At 37.1% G+C, this 24,071-nt stretch overlaps 2 protein-coding genes across 2 annotated transcripts in view; both read right to left on the bottom strand.

The window, feature by feature from the left end:
* prom1a (prominin 1a) overlaps positions 1 to 13,418 on the bottom strand; it is a 121,147-nt gene extending 107,729 nt beyond the window's left edge. Inside the window, exons 1-3 of the mRNA XM_055159627.1 lie at positions 13,306 to 13,418; positions 12,801 to 13,072; positions 12,445 to 12,681 (exon numbers count right to left, since the gene is read on the bottom strand). Coding sequence (XP_055015602.1) covers positions 12,445 to 12,681; positions 12,801 to 13,072; positions 13,306 to 13,418 — 622 coding nt within the window. The remainder of the gene's footprint in view (positions 1 to 12,444; positions 12,682 to 12,800; positions 13,073 to 13,305) is intronic.
* A 5,040-nt stretch (positions 13,419 to 18,458) lies between these two features.
* tapt1a (transmembrane anterior posterior transformation 1a) overlaps positions 18,459 to 24,071 on the bottom strand; it is a 30,547-nt gene continuing 24,934 nt past the window's right edge. The window contains exon 14 of the mRNA XM_020917653.2: positions 18,459 to 24,012. Coding sequence (XP_020773312.2) covers positions 23,681 to 24,012 — 332 coding nt within the window. The 3' untranslated portion in view covers positions 18,459 to 23,680. The remainder of the gene's footprint in view (positions 24,013 to 24,071) is intronic.

Below are 24,071 nucleotides of genomic sequence, written 5' to 3'. Positions count from 1 at the left end.
AAATCCAACCACTTTGTATTCACATTGAGCAATTGACATTTTATAAGCCTATTATTTCTGACAAACTTGAAATACATGTAAAGACAATCTACAACAAGACATTTCAAAAGTTTCTGGTAGAAAAAGGACACTATTCCTGTCTATTGTGATCTATATTCCAATTCTGCTTGCACAAACAGTGGATATAGGTCAATCAGCTGACACAGGCTTCTTCAAGTGTACGTCTTGAACCTCCCTCTGCCCCCTGCCCACCGCCTCTGGTGAGTGGTGACATGACGGAGAGTGACAGCGGGCAAACATTAAAGGACATATATAACACTATTTTCTGATCTGTTAATGTAATGTTGTAACGATAATATTGTTTCCTCATCACAAACAAACCTGGCGTTGTGTTTTGTTTACCACACAAATCCTGCATATACATATAACACAGGTGCTCCATGTTGTCATGTCATGTGGTAATACAGGAAGCACTCCACTGTGTTTTTATAATCTATATAACTTCACTAGAATCATTTAGATAATTTCAGCCCTGAAATTGCCAATCTCTATTGAACAAAAGATAAAAGGTACCTGTTAACTTGAAAACTATACCACTACATGACATCACAAGGTGGAACAGAGCAGTTTGAGCATTGCAGATGTTAGACAGTTCCCACTCTCTTTCACTGACAAAATTTCAAAACTTTTCCATGACTTTTTCATGACCTGAAGTGAATTTTCCATGACTTTACAGCACCCTACATGTGTAGAATTAATCATACATTTAGGGCTAAATATGAAATGTTAACCCTTTCCACTCCCCTTATGGTTTGGTTTTATAGTTTTTTAACATTCAAAATACTGTCAGTGCATTTATTGTCGTCTCTTTTAAACAAAAGGTGCATACATTCAGAAATAATTATAACAGTCTAATGATAACTTAACGCTGTATTTCCGTGAAAGAGATACTAAATTTCCATGACTTTTCCAAAACTTTAATTGAATTTACAAAATTCCATGACTTTTTCATGCATAGAAAATTGCACTGATTGTGGTAACACTGTAAAAATAAAGGGTTCCTCAAACACGTGTGAAAACAAAACACAACTCCAGATATTTTTGAGGTTTTTGAGGATGTAATAACATTTTAACATGGCTTTAAGCTCACAAGAGTCAATTTTGTGTAATATAAGACCTTTTAGAGGAGGGATGGTTTCAGTTTTACAGTAAGCATGTATGATAGAGTAAATCATCTATATAACTGTTTAGCATTGTGATGCATTATGAGTCAAGATACTCTCGCGGTATAGCTTTTAGGTATAGGTTGCACTCAGATTTGAGAATTTTAGAATATGACTATCTCCAAATCATAAAGAAGAAAGAAAAATTGTGCCATTTTCATTTTCAGTTGCTAACTCCAGAAATTTTACATAAATCTATTAATATTTAAAGGCTTTTAACTGGTATTACAATAAATGTAAGTATTCTCTTCAATATGTTTAGTCCTGTGTGGAAAATTTGACTTACCTTGTGTATCTATACCTTTCTGAGCTGGACCTTTTGTCAGCCTACACAGGTTCACATGGGTCTGGCATTTCAGCTGCACACCAAAAAAAAAAAAACACCTGAACTCTGCTCTCAAAGGTTACACTGCTCTATGGTGTGATGTTTTAAAGAAACATTTAAGATCTACTGACACATATTAGAAATTTGGAATCAAATTTTTAGGGGAGGGGTCCTGGCCCCAGAAGGAAGCCTAAAGTAGATTTAAGCGGTAAGGGAAACCGAGAGTGGAGAAAACCTATGCAGACACAGATAGAAAATGCAAACTCCACACGGAAGGAATCGAAGCCAGGACCTTTTAGCTGTGAGGTGAGAGGGCTGATTTCTGTCTGTGTCACACTGTTTATCATCTTTGACCAACCACATTTAATATATCTTTAATTTTTCTCCCATTTTTCAACTCTCCTCCATAAAACCTCAACTGCAGCACCAAAACCATCAGCCAATTCAGCATTTCCTTCTCCTCCTCACCATTGTCTGATTCTTAGACCTGACTAAACTTTTGCTTCCTGCTTTAACCAATAAAAAAGATTTTCACTGACACATTCATGACTCATTTCTCCTGTTATCTGTTACATGCGGCGTGTGAATAAGAGGAGTCAAGGCAGGGTCAGCAGCACTGCCACACTTGTGCTAAAGCGTGTTTGGCCCAGGGACACAACAAAGGCACACTCAGAGCTGAAGGGCATTCTTTCTTCATCTACATCATATAACAGAGCAGAAAAGTGGGCTTCCAGCTAAAGGCTCCTCTGTGTAAAGCACTATGAGATGTCAGCAGGAGTGTGATCAAATTCTATAAACTCTATCTGCAAAATGTGAAGGAGGAGGAGTAAAACATTTTAGACAAAAAATAATAATTATTACATAGAGTCAAAGAGGACAGAGGTTGCAATTGCGCATAAGGATTTAGATCTGCTTTAATTACCAGAAGGTTGCCAGTTTGAGCCTAAACTATTCAAGCACAAACTGTTGTTATAAGACTGTTTAAGACTTATGACATTTCATAGATAAATCACTATAAAGAATGGCAGAAAGTAATGAAAGGAAATATCCCATTTGTCATCCATTCATCTGTTGCTTTATCCAGGGTTAAGTAGCAGTCTGAGCAGGGAGACCCAGACTTCCCTCTCCACACACACTTCCTCCAGCTCTTTTGGGAGGATTCAAGGTGTTCCCAGGCCAGCCCAGAGATATAGTACATCCAGAGTGTCCTGGATCTTCCGATGGGAGGTTCTCTCCACGTGGAGGAGCAGCGTCTCTACTCCAAGCTCTGCCCATGTGATTGAGCTCCTCACCCTAACCCTGCAGAGGAAACTCATTTCAACCACTTGCCCAAAGCTCATAACCATTGGTGAATGTAGGAACATAGATCGACTGGTAAATTTAGATCTTTGCCTTTTGATTCAGCTTCTTCATAACCACAACAGTTCAATACAGAGACCATATTAGTGCATTTGCTTTTGGTACATTGGTGAAATACTCTATTACATTTTCACTCAACCATATAACACATGGATGCAGCTGACTTGGGTGATCATCATTTGCGGTGTCAACAGCACAAACAACTTTCTCCTCACTAGGATTCATCTACATAATGTGGATAATACTTTGTCTAACGAGCTCTAATCATGTTTACAGGCTGTTGGCATTTGACGAGCAGATTCATAATTATATCACGTTCATTACTGGACAAATAAGCAACAACAGCCAATAAATAATGAGAGCACCCCCCTGTCTGCAGTAGTTAATAATGTGCACATAATGTGTTGACAGAACTGATTAAGTCAAATGAACATATAATCTGACACTGTATGTCTTCACCTTGTGATATGCATTTTTATATTATAGTAAATGAACGTAGACATCCATGCAGCATTGCAGTATTACACCTATAATTTTGAAATAATGGTTCTGTTATGTATGTGAAACATCTTTTAACATAGATGCCAAGGTGCTCATTGTTCTCTGCTGGGAACAGTGGGAAAAGGACAGAAAATAAAGCAATTTTACAGTTACAAGTTAGCTTTCTGGTTGTGAACTCAACATTGGGGATTAGATCTTGGTTGATTGATTTCTAAAATTCTTTTTTATGTTCATTTGTACACCAACCATTTTGATAGGTTGTCCTATATTGAGGATGATATGCCCTCTCATCTTATACACTGTTTGCACGCGAGACCACAGGGAACATGGTCTCACATACTATGATGTGGCCACTCTGACAAATTAGAGTGAGAGGGCTGGAGAATTTTGAGCTGAGAAAAAGATTATGATTGGAAAATTAGCAAAAATTTTACAAATAGCCTTTTTGAAAGCTGTAGGTGCCCAGTCATCCGAACACGGCCAGTTTGTGTTACATCTTTGGTAAACTGCATTCTGGATTGGAAGGGATTTCTTCATTGCAGTACCAATGAACTGGCCACTAGTTTAAACTCGCAACAAGTTTAAGCTAGCCAAACTCTATCCAGTTATTTTAATCGATCCATGAATCAGTCATTTTTTCATGGATCTACAAAATCATGATACAAAACAATACACTACAACTTCACAAACCTGATGTGATGTGCAGTAGTTTTAAGTTTCTATGTAATATCTTCTGAACTAATATAAACCAGCCCAAACTACTCTAATCAAGCAGTACACATGTACTTTTGTAGTAGTATTTCAGTGCAGTTTGCAGAGAGAAAAAGCTCTATGTACCAGACAAGTGTAGACAGAATGTGAAGACTTCTGGTCCAATGGGCAGGAAATTGTAGCTGATGTCAGAACACTGCAAGAGGATGTGGTCAGCCAAGCATGCTAACATTTACAGTACAATGGTTTAATCTTGGTGATGCACAGTTCTTGTTCTCAACATTGGGTGTCATTTTGAACTACAACTTTTACATGTGAAGACTTTATGGGTTGGTAAACTGACAAGCCAGTGGTCTATAGTGAGATAAAAACAAAAGAGAGAAGATTGACGAGTATTTTTGGATCACCATCCAATAAATCTAAATCAAGAGGTGGGAGAAAGAAATTTGAATTCTCAAGTTTAGGGCAGTAAATATTCATAATTATTCAAACATTTTGATTAAAACAACTCCAAGTGCTGTCATTGTTAATGACAGGACTATAGTCTTGTCATGATACAAACATTTTAAACTGGATTTTAATTCTAAGGTTTATCTGGTTTATCTCTTCTTATATCTCAAGTTTTATCTTGATCTTTATTTTTAGGCCATTTTCTGTCATTGTTTATTTAAAGAACACTTGTGCTTGAGCCTGCTATATAGTTATAATCTATGACACCCACGGATCATTATGTTAGATTTGTTAATATTAAAAAATATTTTACATCGCAATATTCAACTAAAACAATTAAATAAATGAAACAAGTTCACTGACTTTTGTATTAGAAAACTGCGGTGTCCAACAGGAGCTGAAGTCATCATAAACATCATCACAAAAGACACTCTGCAACTGTGATTGGATTTTTAACTGAGAAGGGTAAATAACTATAACATGGCTCATGAAAAGTCAGTTTTGCATAAGAGGTTTACTTTAATAATAGCAAGCGGTCTCATAGTAGTTCAAAATCACCAAGACCACTTTAAGAGTTTTAAAATTTGTATCAGTTTTTGTGACAACTGCTATAGAAATTGTCATAGTTTTTGTTATAGTGGGGATGCTAAAGATTCTCTTACTCATGGCTTTCAGAATTATGAAACATTAGGACAGTTTAAAACAAAATATAATATCTTTTGGATGGAAAAACAGCTGTATTGCAGATGCGTTTTGCTTACTCCATAAATCTAGTGTACACAGCTCAGAGTGCATACTGTCTAACTGTGGCAGAATAAATGTACTGCAGCTGGCTGAGTGGGAGACAGTGATGGACACTTTGGTTGTTCATACAGTACCACCCCCTGACAGCAGAGTGCGTCATCTTCATCACACTACAAAGATACTCAACAAAAGAGTTCTCAAGTTATAATTAGACATGCACAAATAAATGTTATTATCTAGTTTGACAGAATTAATAATAGGGAGTAGCAGACGAATGTGACAAAAATTTTATCTTTTTTTTCTTTCAAACTGAATATTTGAGTTTTGACCAATATAATTTATTACTTTCTAACATATGTCAGATGATTTAACACCACAATTCTTTCTGTCTAACAATGTGGAGAATCTGTGTATCATTCACAACTGTTTTCTTCATTATTTGTCTCCAAAACCTAAATGAAAAGACGGATAACAATTAGTTTTTTTTAATTTTTTGATTTTGTGTTTAAATGAATAATGGGAAAAACGGATAATGGCGGTTTCGCGTTTCCGTGACTTAAACTGCAATGCTGGACTGAGCCAGGACTGAAACAGAACTAAACCAGGACTACAACGGGTCTAAACCAGCTCTAAACCAGGTCTAAACCGGTCTTAGTCCTAGTCTAAATCCCAGTCCGGTCCCGGTCTCAGTCCTAAACCAGGACTAAACCAGGAGTGACGGGACTGGCCTGAACATGCACCCGTGACTGTCAGGTGATCAGGAAACTGGGATAAGACTGGGACGAGACCAAGACTGAGACCTGGACTGAGACCAGGACTGAGAACTGGTTTAGTCCTGGTTCAGTTCTGGTTTAGAGCTGGTTTAGACTTGTTCAGTCCTGATTTAGTCCTGGTTTAATCCTGGTTTAGTCCTGGTTCAGTCCGGCATCGTAGTTTAAAATCATGGAAACAGGAAAGGGCCGTTATCTGTTTTTTCCATTACTGATTTAAACAGAAAATCAAAAAATTTTTGTTTTTTAATTTTGGTTTTGGAGACAAATAATGAAGAAAACAGTTGTTTTTTCGTTTACTTATATTTGGTTTTATATTGAAAAATGAATGAACAAATGATACATGGATTCTGGAGGTTACAAATGATTACCTTGCTTTAGATTTTAACTTTTTTTTGTAAATTTTTGTGATTTATTTTTTTGAAAACATGCAATGTTTATTTTTTAATTCTGATGAACAAAATTGTAAACCATACATTTTTTATATTCAAAGTTTCAACCATCCTTCTTGGTGATTTATTTTGATAATTTTGTAAATCTAAAAACATAAATCAGTTCATTCAAATTCTGAGAAAAGATCTGATTTCATTAGAAGTCTCTTAATTAGCAGGTAGGCCTATGTTATTCACTGATGATGGACCGCCCTGTGGGACCTGTGCATCTCATCATATGGGTCCCTCCAGAAAATGTTTCCTCATTAGTCAGTTCCTCTTCTCCTGGGACCACACCTACAGCTGCTCCAGGACACAAAACTCAAATGACACCACGTTTTTAAGTATCGGTTGTCACAGAATTCTTAGCGTCTGTCCCTCCAAGATATGTGTCGCAAGCCACACCATCACTCACTACAATTTCATGAATCAGATCTGCTATGGCTGGATAATAGGGCTGGGCGATATGGATCAAAAAATATATCTCGATATATTTTGCTATATCTCGATATACGATATATATCTCGATATATGTTCAAGAAAAAATAATCCCCTAAAACTGAAAACTGCAAAAACAAATCTGCCAAATTCCACAAGGTCCTTTTTTTTTATTGAAGTGTAAGAGGTCGGCAGTTCATATAGGAACATTTAAGATTACAAAAAACCTAATTACATAAATAATAATTTAACTGTAAAATAAAATAAATAATACATATTTCCTTCTTTTCATTCATAAATAAAACAACTCAAGACAAGCTCATCTTTGCATTAACTCTGTTATCCAAACCAGAACCAGAACCATGAGCTCCTTCAGCAGAAGAAACTCAGGATGTTCCTTATTTTAATAGATCCATGTTCCAGCAGTAAGGAGCTCTGAGGTTTAATCCCACAATCCACTGCAGATCAAACCCAACGTTTCCAAACACTATTGTACAAGTGACACTGCAGCAGATTATTCATTAAAATCTTCTCCATAAATAAACTTTACATTACTAAACTTTACAATATATAAAGCACAACGACTCTAGAGCCACATCAGCTATTTTGACATTATAATGTGTTTAATGCAGTTTTGCGCACGTGTGTTTACGTTTTACAGAAACGAAACTTAAGCGCATGGCTCATTTGCATAAACAGCGAACTTCTCATGCAGCTCAGCTCGTTTAGCTTCTTTCGGGCTAAAGGACGCGACTCGGTGGAATATGAGGATGTGCTGCTGATGGTTTTGTCTGTAAATGGTGGAAAAGGTTCGTGGTGCTTGAAGCTTTTCACTGGCACCAACTTTCGGCGTTCACGGCGATAGTGAGGAGTGAAGGAGACACGAGCGAACAAAATCAGCGAGAGAGAAGACAAACAAGCGAAGCGGCGAATTCTAAATTTAATATAAGCATTATATCGATATATACGATATGTCAGAATTCATATCGAGTTTAAAAACTATCTCGATATATTTAAAATATAACACAGCAGCTTACCAAGAACAAACTATTTAAAGCAACTGGGTTTTGTAATGAAGAATAAAGGATGGAATCACATATTAGTGTTTACTACAACTAGAAATTACACTTGATACTGTGGCTTTAAGTATCTGCTGCTCACTAGTGTGATGTGGAGATATCCATCGCTGGTGTTGACAGCAGCACAGCTCTTTGTTGTGATGATGTTTACGGCAACTTCAGCTCCCATTCAGCAGACTTGTTTCTTTTATTAAGTCATTTTAGATAAATATTGTGATTTAATAACAGCATCTGTTGGTTAAATATGTTACTGCTCTACTGTCTGCTCATCCAAAGTTATTATTTTTTAATCGGGAGAGAAGCTAATTATCTGGATAGCTGGATAGCATACCTGTCGTCGTAATGGGAAGGACACGTGAAGGTAAGATAATAATTATAATTATTCATCTAAACTTAGCATTTGAACGGAGTGTCCTACCAAATGCTTGCATATATATTCTGATTCATAAAAATTAAGATATATTTGTTAGGTACCGATGTGTTTGCATGTTTGATGTTTACAAGTGGTTTTCTCTAGTGTACAGTAATGGATTGGACAAGGCAAGCAAATATCAGGGTATTTTGTGCAAAGAAAAGCACCAGTACTAAGGTATATAGCAGACAAAAGCACCATATGTGTGTTCTTTAAAAGTGTTAATACAAGGGCCTAAATCAATTCAATCGTTTACCACACTGTAGCTCCTTTTACCTGCTGTCCATTTCATTTCCATTTTGAAATAGAAAATCCAAAATGGAAAAAAAAAAAACCACCTGTTCTCCAATCCCAAAACAAAATGGACCATATCATCAGAAAAGCAGCTGGGCTTGGAGAACTCAAGTGAGTGTTCTGTTCTTAAGCTGTTACATTAGTCTGTGCTCTTGAGTGAAGGACGCACTGTCCACTAAACACAATGAGTAAAACACTTCAAATGATTTACACCCAAGGACACACACTTTTATATAACTGTTTCTCTGATATGACAAACAGTAACCAAAGCAACAGCATTTCTAAAAAGTCCACATTGTCCTCCATTTAAACCAATGAAATTAGAACAAATTCTTCAAAATAAAAATAAAATAAATGCAACTGCAAATAAATGTGTTTTAACAAGTACTTCATTTGTAAATTTGATGTTACAAAAACTCTCATTGGAACTAAGCACCAAAACACAACGTAATAGCACTGCAGGCCTTTAGTTGTTTGGTCGATTAACTGGTTAACTAATCTTTTTATTTTGATTCGAAGGATTTATATTGGACAACAACAGAAAAAGTTAGTTACTGAGCTAGCTGAAGATTTGATAAGTTTTGGTATTTATGTGTTAAAAGGCAGATTAAACTCATGATTCACAAGTTTAATCTGTCTTTATATAAATATAGTGTTTCCAAGTAATTTTTTTTCTTGCATTAATAGTTGTTTTTGCCTGAATGATAATCAACTAATTGATTTTTAGCCAACTACTACATTTATTGACAAAAGGCAAAATAAAAACACTAGGATCATGTAAAGCGGGTTAATACGAACATTGTCCACAACCCTACAACGCAACAAGCCAGGCTGGTGCCACCTAGTGCCTCAAGTTCATTTCTTGATCAGTGAATCAATCAGTCAATCAATCAGTGAAGAGCTGTGAAGCCATGACGTCAAACTCAAGCTCCTGTCTCGATCCCTTCTGTGGTACGGCACAACAGTAGACAAAGTGAGATCGAGGATTTAAAGCCAGAACAAAGAGAATGTTTAGTGAATTTTAACAATGGGAAAGACGTTATTGCCCTTCTTCCTACAGGATTTGGGAAAAGCTTAATAACCAGTTTGCCCATTAGCGCCACATGACATACGTCACAACCAAATAGCAGCGATTGATTAAATAAAAAAAGTACCCGCCTACCATCGAGCAAACAAATCCTAATGCAGCGAGGTCAGACAGTTTCCACGAAGTGAAACTGGTGGATGAATAATGCTACAAAGCAACTGCCCATTTTACTCAGTTCTTCTCAGTTACAATTCTAGCAACTTTTTAGTACCATTGTTTCATATTAAATCTGCTAACCCTGCTGTTTAGATCTGTACAAACATATTCTGAAATGTTATTAGTTTCTCAATTCATATTTCAGTCTTTTGATCAATACTGGATGCGTGTTCAAGGAGAGCTTTGAACAGAATCCTATTATTAAAACATACTGTAGATATATTTCCTAGATTGTGCAGGCTTACTATGAATAAACATGACCTTTGCTGACAAGTTGCTGATGAACTCAAAATTATTAGCGAAATCCCCGAGGCGCTGAACCCAAGATGACGAAAAGCAGACTCGACGCATGATTTTATTTCCACTTAGATTCCCATTTCTCTGAATGGGCAGTGGATTACAGGCCAGCACTGGTGAGTAACTAGAACTTTAAAGGGCCAACAACATATGGAGCAAAGGATTATGGGATTAGGTCATTAACAAGGTGACTCGCGGCACAGCTAATCTGCAAAATGTCTGTATTGAAAACATGATTCTAGACGCTAATTTTGGACATGGGAAGCTAACTGGTTAATGCTGAAATGACAGGAGATTTGTGGAAGTAAAGGGATTTGATGCTACATGTACTGAAACTGGAGGATAATCATTGCAATGTGAAGAGTCTTGCTCAGGGATACAACAGCAGCATGCTCGTGTGAGGTTAGCACTGATAACCCTCTGGATGACCCACTGCACCAATGTTACGTGTGAGCACTTTAGTACGCTAGTCAGTCAAAGAATGTTTTGCAGATAGTAGCTGAGTCAACCCCCCAGACATGATTTGAGAAGATGTTCATATTTTAGTCAAATGAAGCTCACGAGGCTAGCAGTTAAAGGAGTGAATTTGGAGTTGAGTTACATATTAGGAATATGAATTTATTTACAGGCACAATATCAAAATAAAAACAGCATGATCGTGTATAGAGTAAGTTAATACAAATATTTTTAGGCCAAAAACACAAGCTTGACAACAACAGTTACAGAGAGAGGGATGACTTTTTTTGATATAAAGTCAATTGGAGCCAGAGTCAATAGAGCCAGAAGTGCACCCATGCTCACTTTCTATATGGCAGCCTATGGCAATAAACAACAACAACAACAGCCTTCAAAGCAAAATAGATAACCAAGCAACAACTGTGCAATATTACAAATTGTATTCAAAGGTTTCATCCATTCAGTTTATGGGTGATATTTTGAGGCCTTTTGATTCAAAGATTGGAATTTTTGTTTTGATTTTTGCTATGGCAAGCCCCATTTTTCATCACTGGTGGATAGTGTGGTCCAGTAATGCCAAACCTGGCAGAGTCTGCAGCCCCACATTGGTTCATCTGGTCTGGTTCACCACACAGATGATTCAAACTAGCTTTCTACAATCATAAAATAGCAATTGTTTTAAAAGATAGAAAATTAGCAAGGTGATGCAGTGTAAAAGACTATTAATCAACATATGCCTGCTTTAATATACAAATGAATTTTGTATTTATCAGTGATTTAACACCATAATATTTTGATACCATGGAAACGAGTTAATGGTGCACTATCATGTAACAATATCTGGTGGTGTGGTGTCTGCCTCTTGCTTGTCACCCTGGAGATGTTATTGCTTTTTCCTGAAAAGTTCCCCTGTGTGCATCTCCACAGAGACAAGCAGAGAACACTACCAAGAGAGGCGTTCTTTTTTTACACTTGTTACTGGAAAAATACAAGAGATGTGTAATGTCATATTGAGGAACATTGTTAAAAAAGCCACAGAGACAAGCAGGTGTATTCTACCCTCCACCATAAAATTTACATAGTGCACCTTTAGGGTGACCAAAATTCTAAAATTTGCTTTATGGTCATTCGCAAACATAGTTTTCTGTATTTTGGCTCAACAAATGACAATTTATGCTCCTCTTTACTGTTGGCGGGGATCAGATTATTCAAAAATTGTGATAGTCCTGTTTTGGAGTTGATATTGTCCTGGTTAATCTTAGTTTAAGGCAAAAGTAGGGACACTTGGGACATTTCTTGTATAAAACTGGGACAAATCACTGGTTTTGAATGAATCTGATGGGACAGAGGACACAGGCTCAAAACTGGGACTGTACTGGGTAAATAGAGACATTTGGTCACTCAATGCACCTTTAACATAAGTGATGCTACTTTAATTTGGTTTACTTGGAAGACAACACATTTAGCCCGACAGTTTTGATTTTGGTGCATAAGTATTGTACGTAAATACTTGGAGCTCACATATGTTAATTTATCTTGACAGAACGCACAGCCACAGTTGGTCAGTGGCACACTTCTAAAGCCTCGGGTCAAGTTCACGCTATTTGGTGCCAAGTAGGCAAGTCCAGTCAAACCACAACATCCCCACACACTTTCACTGAAACCTACGGTAATTAACACGCCAAAAATAGCCAATGAAATAAATTCTTACCGTGTGGAAACGGGTTGGGCTGTACCACGTGTAGAAAAGCGTGCACCAGCTGAAACAGAATCCCGATTGGTCCCGGTTCGTAATGGGCCAGAGTCTCGTAAACTCCCGCGGGGACGTAGCCGAAATCCAACTTTTCCGGCGGGGGAAGTCTCCCTAAGTCCGTCTCTGATTCAAGCTCCCCGCGAACCACCAGCCCCCACAGCACCACCACACACCTAACCTCCACATCGTGCCCAGCTCACTCCACCCGTGCGTAAAAGTGGAGTCCGAAGAATTACGCTTTGGTTCGATCGAGAAATTATGCGTAAAACCGACGTCGTGATGTGAAGTCCAGTTAGCAGCTCGTTACGTGGTGCTGCCCGGGGAGACCCCCGCCTTGAGCATCGTCTCTCCCGAGCTCAGAGCCTCCCAAAGCGGGCTGGTGTGGTGAGGATTCTCGGTGTTCGCTCCACGTCGCTGTTCGGTCCCATATAGGTTGGATGTAGTGGCTGAGTGCACTTGTCCTGTCTCCACTCCAGCAGCGTCTCTAGCGACTGTTGTGTGTGGGCCACGGGAGCGCGCAGCGTCATTGGAGTGAGTCGTGAGCGCGCTCTGAGAGAGAGGGACGGTCCAGATGGAAGGGCTCCTCCTGCTGGACACATATGTACATACATATATATATAAGCATATGTATTGTGTGGTTGCAAACTGTAAATTACTGTTATTTTTTATGAGAAATAAGAAGTCCATGATGATCATATAAATCCCAAATCAACCATATTAATAAATAATATTGTTCTGCAAACACTCCACTGCAATAGGCCCTTCCAGAAGCTGCTGATCAATTTCCACAGGTGTACCATCGAAAGCATTCTGACATACTGCTGCACATCATGGTACAGAGTCTGCACAGCTGCTGAAAAGAAGGACTTGCAGCGAGTGGTGAGAACAGCTGAGATGGTGGTGGAATCCTCTATCCCGGACCTGGCCACCATCTGTTCCTCACCTATTCACACACGCACCTCCCACATCCTGCAGGACCCCAATTGCCTCTTCTGCACTCTCCCCACTCGAAGGCTTCAAACTCCCCTCACACACAAAAAGGCTGTGCAACAGCTTCTACCCACGAGCAGTGGACTTGCTCCAAGCACATAGGCACAGATAAAAGGCCTGAAGGGACTCAGTGCAATAATCTATTTATTTATTTAATATTTTTATTGGTATGGATGTGAGAATGTGTCTCACTGTGTGTTCATTTTTACTTCTGCTGTTTTGCTCTGTCGAAGTTTCATTGTATTTTATACAATGACAATAAATCTAATCTAATAACAAACTGCTTTATAGTCCAACAAACATTAAATTATTCAACGTTAAGTCACACGTTTTCTGCAACTTGAGTCTATTATATATTTCAGGTAACATGGCTAGAAGTAATTATTATAATATGATAATACATTCATTAATTATTTCATAACTTGATAAATAATGAATGAAATTTTCGAACATTTTGTTTTTTGATTGCATTTAAAACATACATCTGAGAGGACTTGTGCTTCCACAAACCTGATTTATATTTGGCCTGAGGAGGCCCTCCTCCTGCATTTTATCCCTTTGGCTATAATCTTCCACAGTATGGCATAAAATCTATTTCCGTGGTGAATTTTCTAGGGTAGGCCTATGGTTTCTTTCTAATTATGTAATATTATGCAATTAGAAAGTTACATATTGCAGCTTTAAGTTGATCAGTGATTTAAAACTAGAATATTACAAATTACAAATTAATCTCCTTCGCTTTTTTATTAAATATTTTTCCTATAGTTCTGTTTTCAAGTGGACCAGAAGCAAGTTAGTCTCAGTTTTAGCCGGACATGTTAAGTGTAACTGCAAATACACTACTGGTTTTAAATGATTACTGCTTCACTTTACTGACTCAAATTTGATCCTCTAGAGCATTAAGCAGAGCACACTGACTAAACCCAAAGGTGCATCTCTAAGCAATAGCCAAGTAAAAGCCTACTAGCCATTGTCTATTAAATAAAACATATAGTTTTACACAATTCACTTCCTACCCCACCATTCCCAAACAACAACAGATAATGCACTGTCCTCGTGACCTTTGACCTCCATTCTGACCTGAGGGCATACCTGAGCTGCAGCCAGACGCTCCGATTGGCCGAGTGGTGGTCAGGTGGGCGCCAGTCTTCCTTTTCCCTGTTTGTACAAAGAGACTGTTGTGTGTCATGTGGTATGGAGCAGATGGGGCCCCGGCTCCTCCACACAGGGGCCCTTTATGCAGGGGCCTTTGATCAGTGGGAGTACAGGACCTGCGCTGTGGAGGCTGACCCGCTCTGATGGGACGGCCATGACGGCGGTCCGGATCATTTATTACAGAGGGAGGAACCTAAATGTCAATGCACAATGTATAGGACTCAAAATGGTGGATTCTCTCATGTTATCGTCAATATAGGACAGAAGAAGTTTGAAGAAGTTTGAGGTTTTGAAGTTTGAAGACAGAAGAAGTTTGATTAGTTTTGATGTTGTATTGTGTTTATATCTACATTTATTTACAACAATATAACACATAGATGAAATATAATCATACCCTCATGTGTAAAATGTGTTCTATTGCAGTGTAAAGGTGCAACATGTAACTTTTCTGATGGAGGGTCTTCCACCTGCTGGTCTCCATGGATACAGCATGTTCTGCAGTATGACATTAAACTTATCTATCTAGTGCGTATGTATGTATTTCTTTAACATTTTCTTTAACAATACTTTTTTTTAAAATTTTGATAAGATCATAAACGATAAATTTTGTGCCTTTGTTAACATTATTATTAGTTTTTACGACCATAAATGGAAAAACAACAACAACAAAACGAGCATCTTTTAAAAAAATGAAGATAAGAACTAAGAAAAAAAAAGTGATTGTATTTCTGTTCGAGGGGTTAGTATATGGAACAATCTGAGTGATGAACACTGTAGAAGCCTTCAAAAAGAGTATAAAGCTTTATGTTTTGAAATATATAGAGCTCTGGAATGAATTATGTATAAAATTTTGTTTGTTTTAATTTATATTTTGTCTCTTATATGTACAGTAAGTCGTAAGTGAAATTGTAAATGAATTCTGTCATTGTTTAAAAGGGTTTGGCATTATAAGTACTGTTTTGGTCATGATCCATGGGATTTGTAGTCTATGTTTTGTTTTGTTTTGTTTTGTAGTGCTGCAAAATTACCAAATAATCTACTACTACTATGTATATATGTATATACTTTAAGATATTTATTGCGATATTTTGGAAGAAGCTAATATAATTGTAGATGGGACACTTTTTTGCTTTTAAAATACCTTGACAAGATTTTGGTGTGAATTATTTCCGTCATAATCCCAAGAATTCAAGTAAAAAACATATTCCTTAATGTCTGCACTGAAATGAATCATGGGATATGTAGTTCCCTATGTTTATAAGCTGTTGCTACTATAAAACCATGCATTTAAGCAAAGGAACTTGGGGTTTGATATATTGTGATAACCCATGATATTATTGTGAGACTTTTCATGATACGATATCACGATATTTCAGTTATAATTACATGCCTAGTTAAAAGGTGTTTAAAAAAAAAAAAAGATTAAAGTCGAACTTGAGTAAAAGAGCTTCAGGCAGAGCAGTGCCTCTAGTTAGCTTCAGCCTCAGGGAATGTTGAAGATCAGCTGCTATCTACAATAAAATGATTTGAACTTATTATAAATGCTAGTATTTTATGATCATACGACTCACATTCAAATTGCCTTTCATTTCGGTTAGCAGCTTTTTATCATGTGCACAACTTCTTACAGTGCAAGGTCCTTTCATTTTCTGTACATTTTTATTATATTGAAAAACTAAACATTTCTTAACAGCCGCACTCTTCTCCTGTTCACTCGTGGTCCCTCACTCAGAGCTTGGTACTCCCTGATCCATCCCCCAGACTGGTCTTGGTAAAAGTGCCTGAGAGCTGCTCGAAGCTGTCTCCACTGTCTCTGTCTGCAGCATAAGCAGCTTACGGCTCTAAGAATGTGTGGATATTCTGAGCACACTTCTCTGGGACAGGTCAGAGCTGCTGTCTAAAGGATTAACAGTGCTCCCCATAGCACAATGTCATTTAACCCTACCTACAATAACACACGGGATGAGCTGTCAGGAGAGAGTGAATGACCGCTGCTCCAAATCTTTCTCAGGAGTCCTACTGTACTACTTAAAGTGTGTATGACAGATCAGACTACTCAAATCATCACAACATAGTTAACATCACTGTATTAAAGATTTCACTAAACAAAATTGCTTATCTTTCCATTTATTGTATGTTTGGTAAGACAAGGCAAGTTTATTTGTATAGCAAGAAGACTGTTCCAGGTTTTAGCTGCATAAAACTGAAACACTGACTCCCCATGTTTAGTCTTGACTCTGGGCTGGTCTCTGAGCTCCCCAGAGTGTGAGATGGTTCATATGGCACTAACATGTCAGAGATGTACCCTGGCGCTAGGGCAATGGTGTCAAACTCAAATGCCACAGAGGGCCATAATTAAAAACTGGCACTAAGTCATGGGCCAAACTAAATGTTTATTGAAAAATTTCAACAACATCTGCATGTTTTCTCTTCTTTCACGTTATGTAATGTTAAACTTTTTCTTATTTAAAAAAATGTTTAATAATAGTTTTGCTTAAACATTGAATCCAGAACAAGCAAAATATAAAATACAACATTTTAAATAAATAAGATCGCTATAGTCTATCTGGAGCCGGCGGGCCAGCTCTAATACATATTTGATATGATCTTGCAGGCCAAATATAATTATATTGCGAGCCAAATTTGGCCCCCGGGCTTGACAGTGCTGGGGCATAGACAGCTTTAAAGTCTATTCTCTGAGCCACAGGAGCCAGTGCAGAGACCTGTGGTAAAATATAGAATCTGACTGCCTGGTTGGACAAGGGCAAAAAACATGACATGTCACAGTATGGAAGATAATTTGTTCCATTAGATTTTGAATTTTAAATACCATTGAATTTCTCACTTTCAATTTTTTAACTCTGAAAAAAGATGTTTGAATGATTTTTATTCTGAATTTTACTGCTGAAATTTTAAGTATACTTTTTAAATATGTTTTAAATAAAAAAAATAAGTAAATAAATAAATAAATACATTTAAAAAATTACCTTTTTAAATATACAGCACAAATATTTTCAAGCCCTCATATTCAACAGTCAAAATTCAGAGTGTGAAATTCACAGTGAAAAGATCCAAGATGACAAGGTAGAAGCAATCAATGTGTGAGTGAGGAGGACAGAGGCAGTTTCCTATTGGCCAGTCTCACCTGTGGGCGGGGTTTGATGTTTGGATGAGGCTAATTCTGACCAATCAGATCGGTTCACTGCATCATTTCCTACTTGTTACAAAATTAGATTGATCACTTTGAATCGATTGCTTTTGCCTTGGCATCTTGGATCTTTGTTGCAAATTTTATGATGAATTAGAGGGCTTGTGCTGAATATTTAAAAGGTGAATTTTTTTTTTTTTTTTCATTTTAAAAATTGAATTTTAAACACTTTGAAAATGTACACTTAAAATTTCATCAGCTGCCATTCAGAATTAAAATAATTCAAACATGTTTTTTTCAGAGTTAAAAAATTCAAAGTGAAAAATTGAATGGTATCTAAAATTCTAAATCTGACGGAAACAAATTATCTTCCATAGCAGAGGTAATTAACTGTAACCTGTAAGACTATTTTTTTTAAATAAAAGTTCAAGCTGCCAGAAAAAAGCCCTTCGTACCTGCCTTAATAATTAGAAAACATAAAACATATATGTACTTTGAGATTGGTGGGGGAAACTAAGAGGAAAGCCATCCAGTCACATGGTCTAGGAATTGAACTCACAACCTTCTTTTTCTTCTCTGTGAGGCATACCAACTACTGTCCCACAAGGTTATTCACCCCAAAGCCAAGATGGAGCCTAATTTGTCAAATGATGTGCAGGATTCACAAAGAACACACTAATTATTAACAAACCAACTTTAATTAATCCAAATAAACAAATACTTTACACAATATAAATGTCATTAATTAAATACACAGTAAACCAAGCAGATAAAAAGCAGGCAGTGTGTGAGAACTTGCTGAGGAACACCGCTAACACAACCCCATAAAAGTGCATGAAACCAGGGCCACACTTGTGTAAAGAAGACCACTCAAGGCTCTGAAAACAGAACCACTTACAAGTATATACATCTTTTTATCAACAATGCTAAATAAATCGTCTGCATTTAAATGTATTTTATATGTAATTTATTAATTTTTTAGTGTCATCAATCTAAAACAGTAATCTCATTCTAAAAACGGCATATTCTACAAAATTTCTACCCCAAATTTCAGATTTTTTGGCACAGAGCATTTTTTTTTCTCCATGAACTTTTGCAGAATGTTGACTACTGTGATTTCAGATGCACTTATGCCATGCAGTACATGCTTACATAATACTTTTAAAGAGTTTAGTAAACACAAATGTGTAGTGAAGTGAACATTTGGCAGTTTAGCATCAATGACATATTGTATGATAACTATTTGGCATTGTAAACTGCTGTTAGAAATCTGTAGAAACTGAAATGCGGTTCAGTATTTTGAAGCATATTGTAAAGGCATTCCTGTAGGTACATATATATCGCTCCCATCACTTCTATGTAAACTTTAATGGCAAAACTGATGTAAGACAGAGCGGTTATTCAGTGCGAAAACATTCTGAGCACAAAATGAAATGTAATGAAACGTATCCCATGTGTGACAGAGATAAAAGCGTCTGTGTCTTATCGCTCTACACGGCTCAGTGTTTATCTGTGTAAACAATACCGCCATCATCTCTGTACCACAACATGACTCCAAATGTGTTCTTCTATACACTTTGATGAATCGCATTTGAAAATACTGTTAATGTTATTTCAGGTTTCTCGGTATGGGTAGTTTTGGGTTTAGTGGTGACTGTTAACGTTGTGGTTGATTGTACATTTCTTCTTACAGTTAATATGCAATGGTGCTTGTTGGCTTGAACTTGCTTAAAGATGTACTCTGTAACTTTACTGGTATACTGCCCTAATATTTTGTTTGTATTTGAGACGTCCTTTGTCATGTGAATAAATATCGTGAAAAATATTTCGCTCAAAATCGACCTTTGATCCTTATTTGTCAGTTCCTGTACTCTGCTTTTGTATCATGAGCCAAAAATAAGGAGTCGTGCAAAGACAAAAGGCAGTGACTGTGTTTGTTTTGTTTGTGATTTAGTTGATAAAATATTTCCAACCTCTAGCCTCTTTCTTTTTGTTGCGACCTTGGCACAGGGTCTTAACACATTAAATAAATAAACCTTTGTATTCAATTATACTTAAATTATCTTTAATGTGAAAGTATTTGATGTATTTACTCATACTGTACACACTATACTGCAAAGTAACTCATCTGTCAAACTGTTTAACTGTGTAATTGTCACCGCACGATCCTGATCAGCACTAAATATGAAATCCAAAGGTCTTCTATATCATTTCAAACAAACACCATGATGGCTCGACCTTGGCGAGGTTTTCTTAAAATGAATGGAAGTCTAGAGAAAATCAAGCAAATAATGATCATGTCAGTCCCTGCCTTTTGCCTTTTGCACGACTCCTTATTTTTGGTTCATGATACAAAGGCAGAGAACAGGAACTGACAAATAAGGGTCAAAGGTCAATTTTGAGCTCAGTATCTGTCGCATACAAATATTTACTCATTAGAGCAACTAGTTATCAAATTTTGGGAGTCCTGCTTATTATAATTTTGTCTGGACAAAACAGAAACTTTGAAGTCATTTTTCTCAGTTTCCCACTCTGATGAGTTAAGGTCTTTTGCCTTTGTAGGGCAGTAAAGTGCTCGCTACTGGTTTGTCTCCATGGAGATGTTATTGCTTTGCTTGAATTGGACTCCAGGAAAAGCAATAACAGCTGCATGGAAAAAAGCAGGTGGCACCTCCATCATCAGTTACATAGTGCATCTTGAATACTTTGGAAAAACTTCCTGAAAACGATCCAGGTATAAATTGTGTGTTAATTAACATGCTACATCATATTGTTTGTCATATTTGTAGTTTTAGAACATTTTACAGTTTAGATTATAATTGAAGCTACTTGTTTGAGACCATTTTTAACCTACAACAAGCTCGGCAGCTGAAGAAGTTAAGGCAAAAACGTTAAATTGGCACCACTCTCATTAAAACAAGTTGAAACATGACATTCTTAATCTTGCAGAAATGTGTAAATACGGGTTGTCACAGGTGGCACATTTGAATTAGCAGAAGCTGAGTCATTAATTTATAAATAATAGGTTCCCTGTGTAGATGTACTGAAGTGCTAGTGCCCTCTATCACTCACACACACGCTCACGCACACCATTTTGTCATTCAATCATTTTTACACATTATTTTGCAGTGGCATTTTTGGTCACTCTGTTCTTCACCTTTGTGGAATGGAGAAGATCTGTTCTTTCAGCAACATTAAACTTAAACAAATGAAGTTTTGACTTGTCATTAAATAGTGTAAGCTAATGGAGTTCAACAGTGACCACGCACGCCCTGGTTCCAGAAATACATTTCCAATTCATTTTCGGTCTGTGTACCATTCGTTCTTTTGAATTTCAATTAAGAAGGGAAACAATAAAATGGGAAAACTGTTTATTTCATTATTCCATTTTAGTGTCAAACAAAAAAAAAACAGAATTAAAGTTTTTTTTGTTTTGTTTGACACCTGTCTCTTGCTATCTTTTTTGCTACTTATTTGAAATTTATTATTACCATATATATTTTTCACTCTTTGTTATTATATCGTGATGTGTGAGCGCTTGTGTTCAAATCATTTCCCTTGTGACTCAATAAAGTTTGTCTAAGTCTAAAGTTAATTTAATTGAGACGATTTCAAACTGTTTTCCCATTTTATTGTTTTTCATTCTTCATTGAAATTCAAAAGGACGAATGGTAAACGGACCATTTTCTACATACACTAAATAATTATGATATTAAAAGTTTGAAAGCTTGCTCAGGGTTAATCCGCTACGTGGTAACGAATGACCACAGGACTTATACTTTTATGTAAACTCTGTCAGTGAATCTTTATAAATGGCAAAATTATTAACATTTTCACAGAATTTTGTGTTTTAAACTTTGTAGTTTGCGTTACGATATTGGTTTGTACATTGCTGCTTAGCCACCACGATGCCTTTTAACTATTAATATCAAATTTTCTTGGAAAAGTCTATGAGGAAAATGTAGGAATTCAGACATCGAAGTGGGTCAGACTGTTGAGCTCCACTGAATACCATACATACATTTTAAAATTCAGTAATTCAGTATAAAACGTATACCAAAAGTTATTTAAAGTCTAAAATGTCTTTCTTTTTTGTGTGAAGTATAAGCGAAACTACTTTGCATTTCTGAAGCTAAAAATAAAGTTTTGCTCCCTATATCATATTAGATATAAAGGAATTGCATTGCATTTATGATTATTCATGTTATAATTCAACTTTGAACCACTGTGGAAATAATGTTGACCAAGTAATCCAAATGAGACGGCTCATTTGAATAGATTCTTTTTGCCATGTTAATAAATTAAGTGCAAAAATCATACAGAGCTCCGTACAAGGCATATTGCACTTCAAGCCGCTGAGTCAAAATAAACTTAACTTGAACATGGCAAGTAGTTACTCATAGTTCAAGTGTCACATTTTGCTGGTCCAAAACACCACTAACCAAGCACTTAAAGGTACACCATGTAACTTTTCTCACCTGCTAGTCTAGATGAAGGCGTTATTGTTTTGCCCCAGAATGTTCCACAATACAGTATTAAACTATCCCTGGAGACTGGAGAGGCAGTCTTGCTTACCGTACGAATATATGATTTTCTTTGCAGTAAAAAACTAAACAAAAACACCCATAATTGAATATAGGGATGCACAGATACAGATACTGGTATTATGTACTGACTGATATAGGCCAAGGGCAGCTCCTAATGTTTGAACTTTAATCCATACAAAGCTATTCAGTAGTGACTTGCAGGATAAATAAGACTGCATAAAAATTTGATAACATTTGTTAACATTTTAGAGAGAAAACGTTTTCAATCCATACACTGGTATCTGTTAGTATCGGATATGGGCACGGATAAACGTCACTTACGATTAATGCTTTTCTATGGCAAAATATCTGTGAAAATATCTTGCGTATTTTCCATCAGCTTCATATATTCTGTCCATGAAGAATTTATCCACAACTATCAAGGTAAGAAAGACGAAAACATAAAGGTGAACAACGACTGGCATTAGTGAACTACTCCTGAGCAAAACTAACATTATGGTCATGAATAAAACATAAGTAACTTGTTAACTCAGACTGATTTTACAATTAAAATTAAAAATCAATTTCATGATGTAGATAATAACATAGACAGAGAGATTTGTGCAGTTTAAATGCTGGACATGTAATCTGTGAACATCTGTAGCATTCATTCTGCACAAATCTCTCTGTCTATGCCAATATCTACAACATGAAATTGATTTTTAATTTTAACTGTAGAATCAGTCTGAGTTCACAAGTTACTTATTCACGAATTACTTATTACTTATGTTTTATTCATGACCATAATGTTAGTTTTGCTCAGGAGTAGTTCACTAATGCTCGTCGTTGTTCGCTTTAAGTTTTCGTCTTTCTTACCTTGATAGTTGTGGATAAATTCTTCACGGACAGAACATTTCCTTTGTCGACCTTGTTGGATGAAGATTTGTTGATTTATGAAGCTGGTGCAAAATACGCAAGACATTTTGCAACAGAAAAGCATTAAAGTAAGTGACAGTTACCCTACATTGCGACACTTCTGGCCTTTGTGAAAAAGGTCTATAGTTTCAAAATCAGAACTGAAAAAGCTAGATTGGTGCATCCCTAATTGAATAAATGCAAGATATATTATTAGTTCAACGCCATACATCTATCTCCATGGTGACAAGGTTACACAGTGTACCTTTAAATCTATGTTAAAAAGCTGCTACACATTCACACCCTTTTTCACCATTCTCACCCATTAGTTAAGTTCAACAACATCACCCACCCAATAACTTATGTATTGCCGATACTGTCAATAATAAATACTGTAATCCGCTGCCGGCAGGCTTCCCTGAGTGGTTAAGCGCTACATTTTGTCCATCCCTCTTCAGTTTTAGTCAATGCGGCTCCCACAGATAGTAAAGCGATCTATCTCCAGTAGCTCTTTCTTAGAAGTCCTCTGTCTCAGTTCGGAGTCGGCGCCTGGTTCCCCCTCCTCCTCCTTGGACAGCGAGGGGATGGGCTGCTCAGGCTCCGGCGGCGGGGTGGAGGGCCGGTTGTCTGGAATGGTCGCGGTGATGGTGATGGCGGAGGTGGCGGCGACGGCGGGGACGTGCACCTCGATGAGGGGAGGCGGGAAGAGGTCGGTCCGCGGGGTGGGCTGGCAGGAGATGGGGATGGGGGGTTTGGGGGGCGTGGCGGGCAGCTGCTCCTCCACGGATTCGGCTGCGGAGGACAGACGAGAGGGATTAGAAATGAGAGAACTTAAAGGTTCATTGTGTAAC

Source organism: Boleophthalmus pectinirostris, unplaced genomic scaffold (genome assembly GCF_026225935.1).
Source record: "Boleophthalmus pectinirostris isolate CB_2022bp ecotype Guang Dong unplaced genomic scaffold, ASM2622593v1 HiC_scaffold_23, whole genome shotgun sequence".
Taxonomy (NCBI): domain Eukaryota; kingdom Metazoa; phylum Chordata; class Actinopteri; order Gobiiformes; family Gobiidae; genus Boleophthalmus; species Boleophthalmus pectinirostris.
The sequence above is the reverse complement of the archived record's forward strand: the minus strand, read 5'-3'. Positions and strand labels throughout refer to the sequence as shown.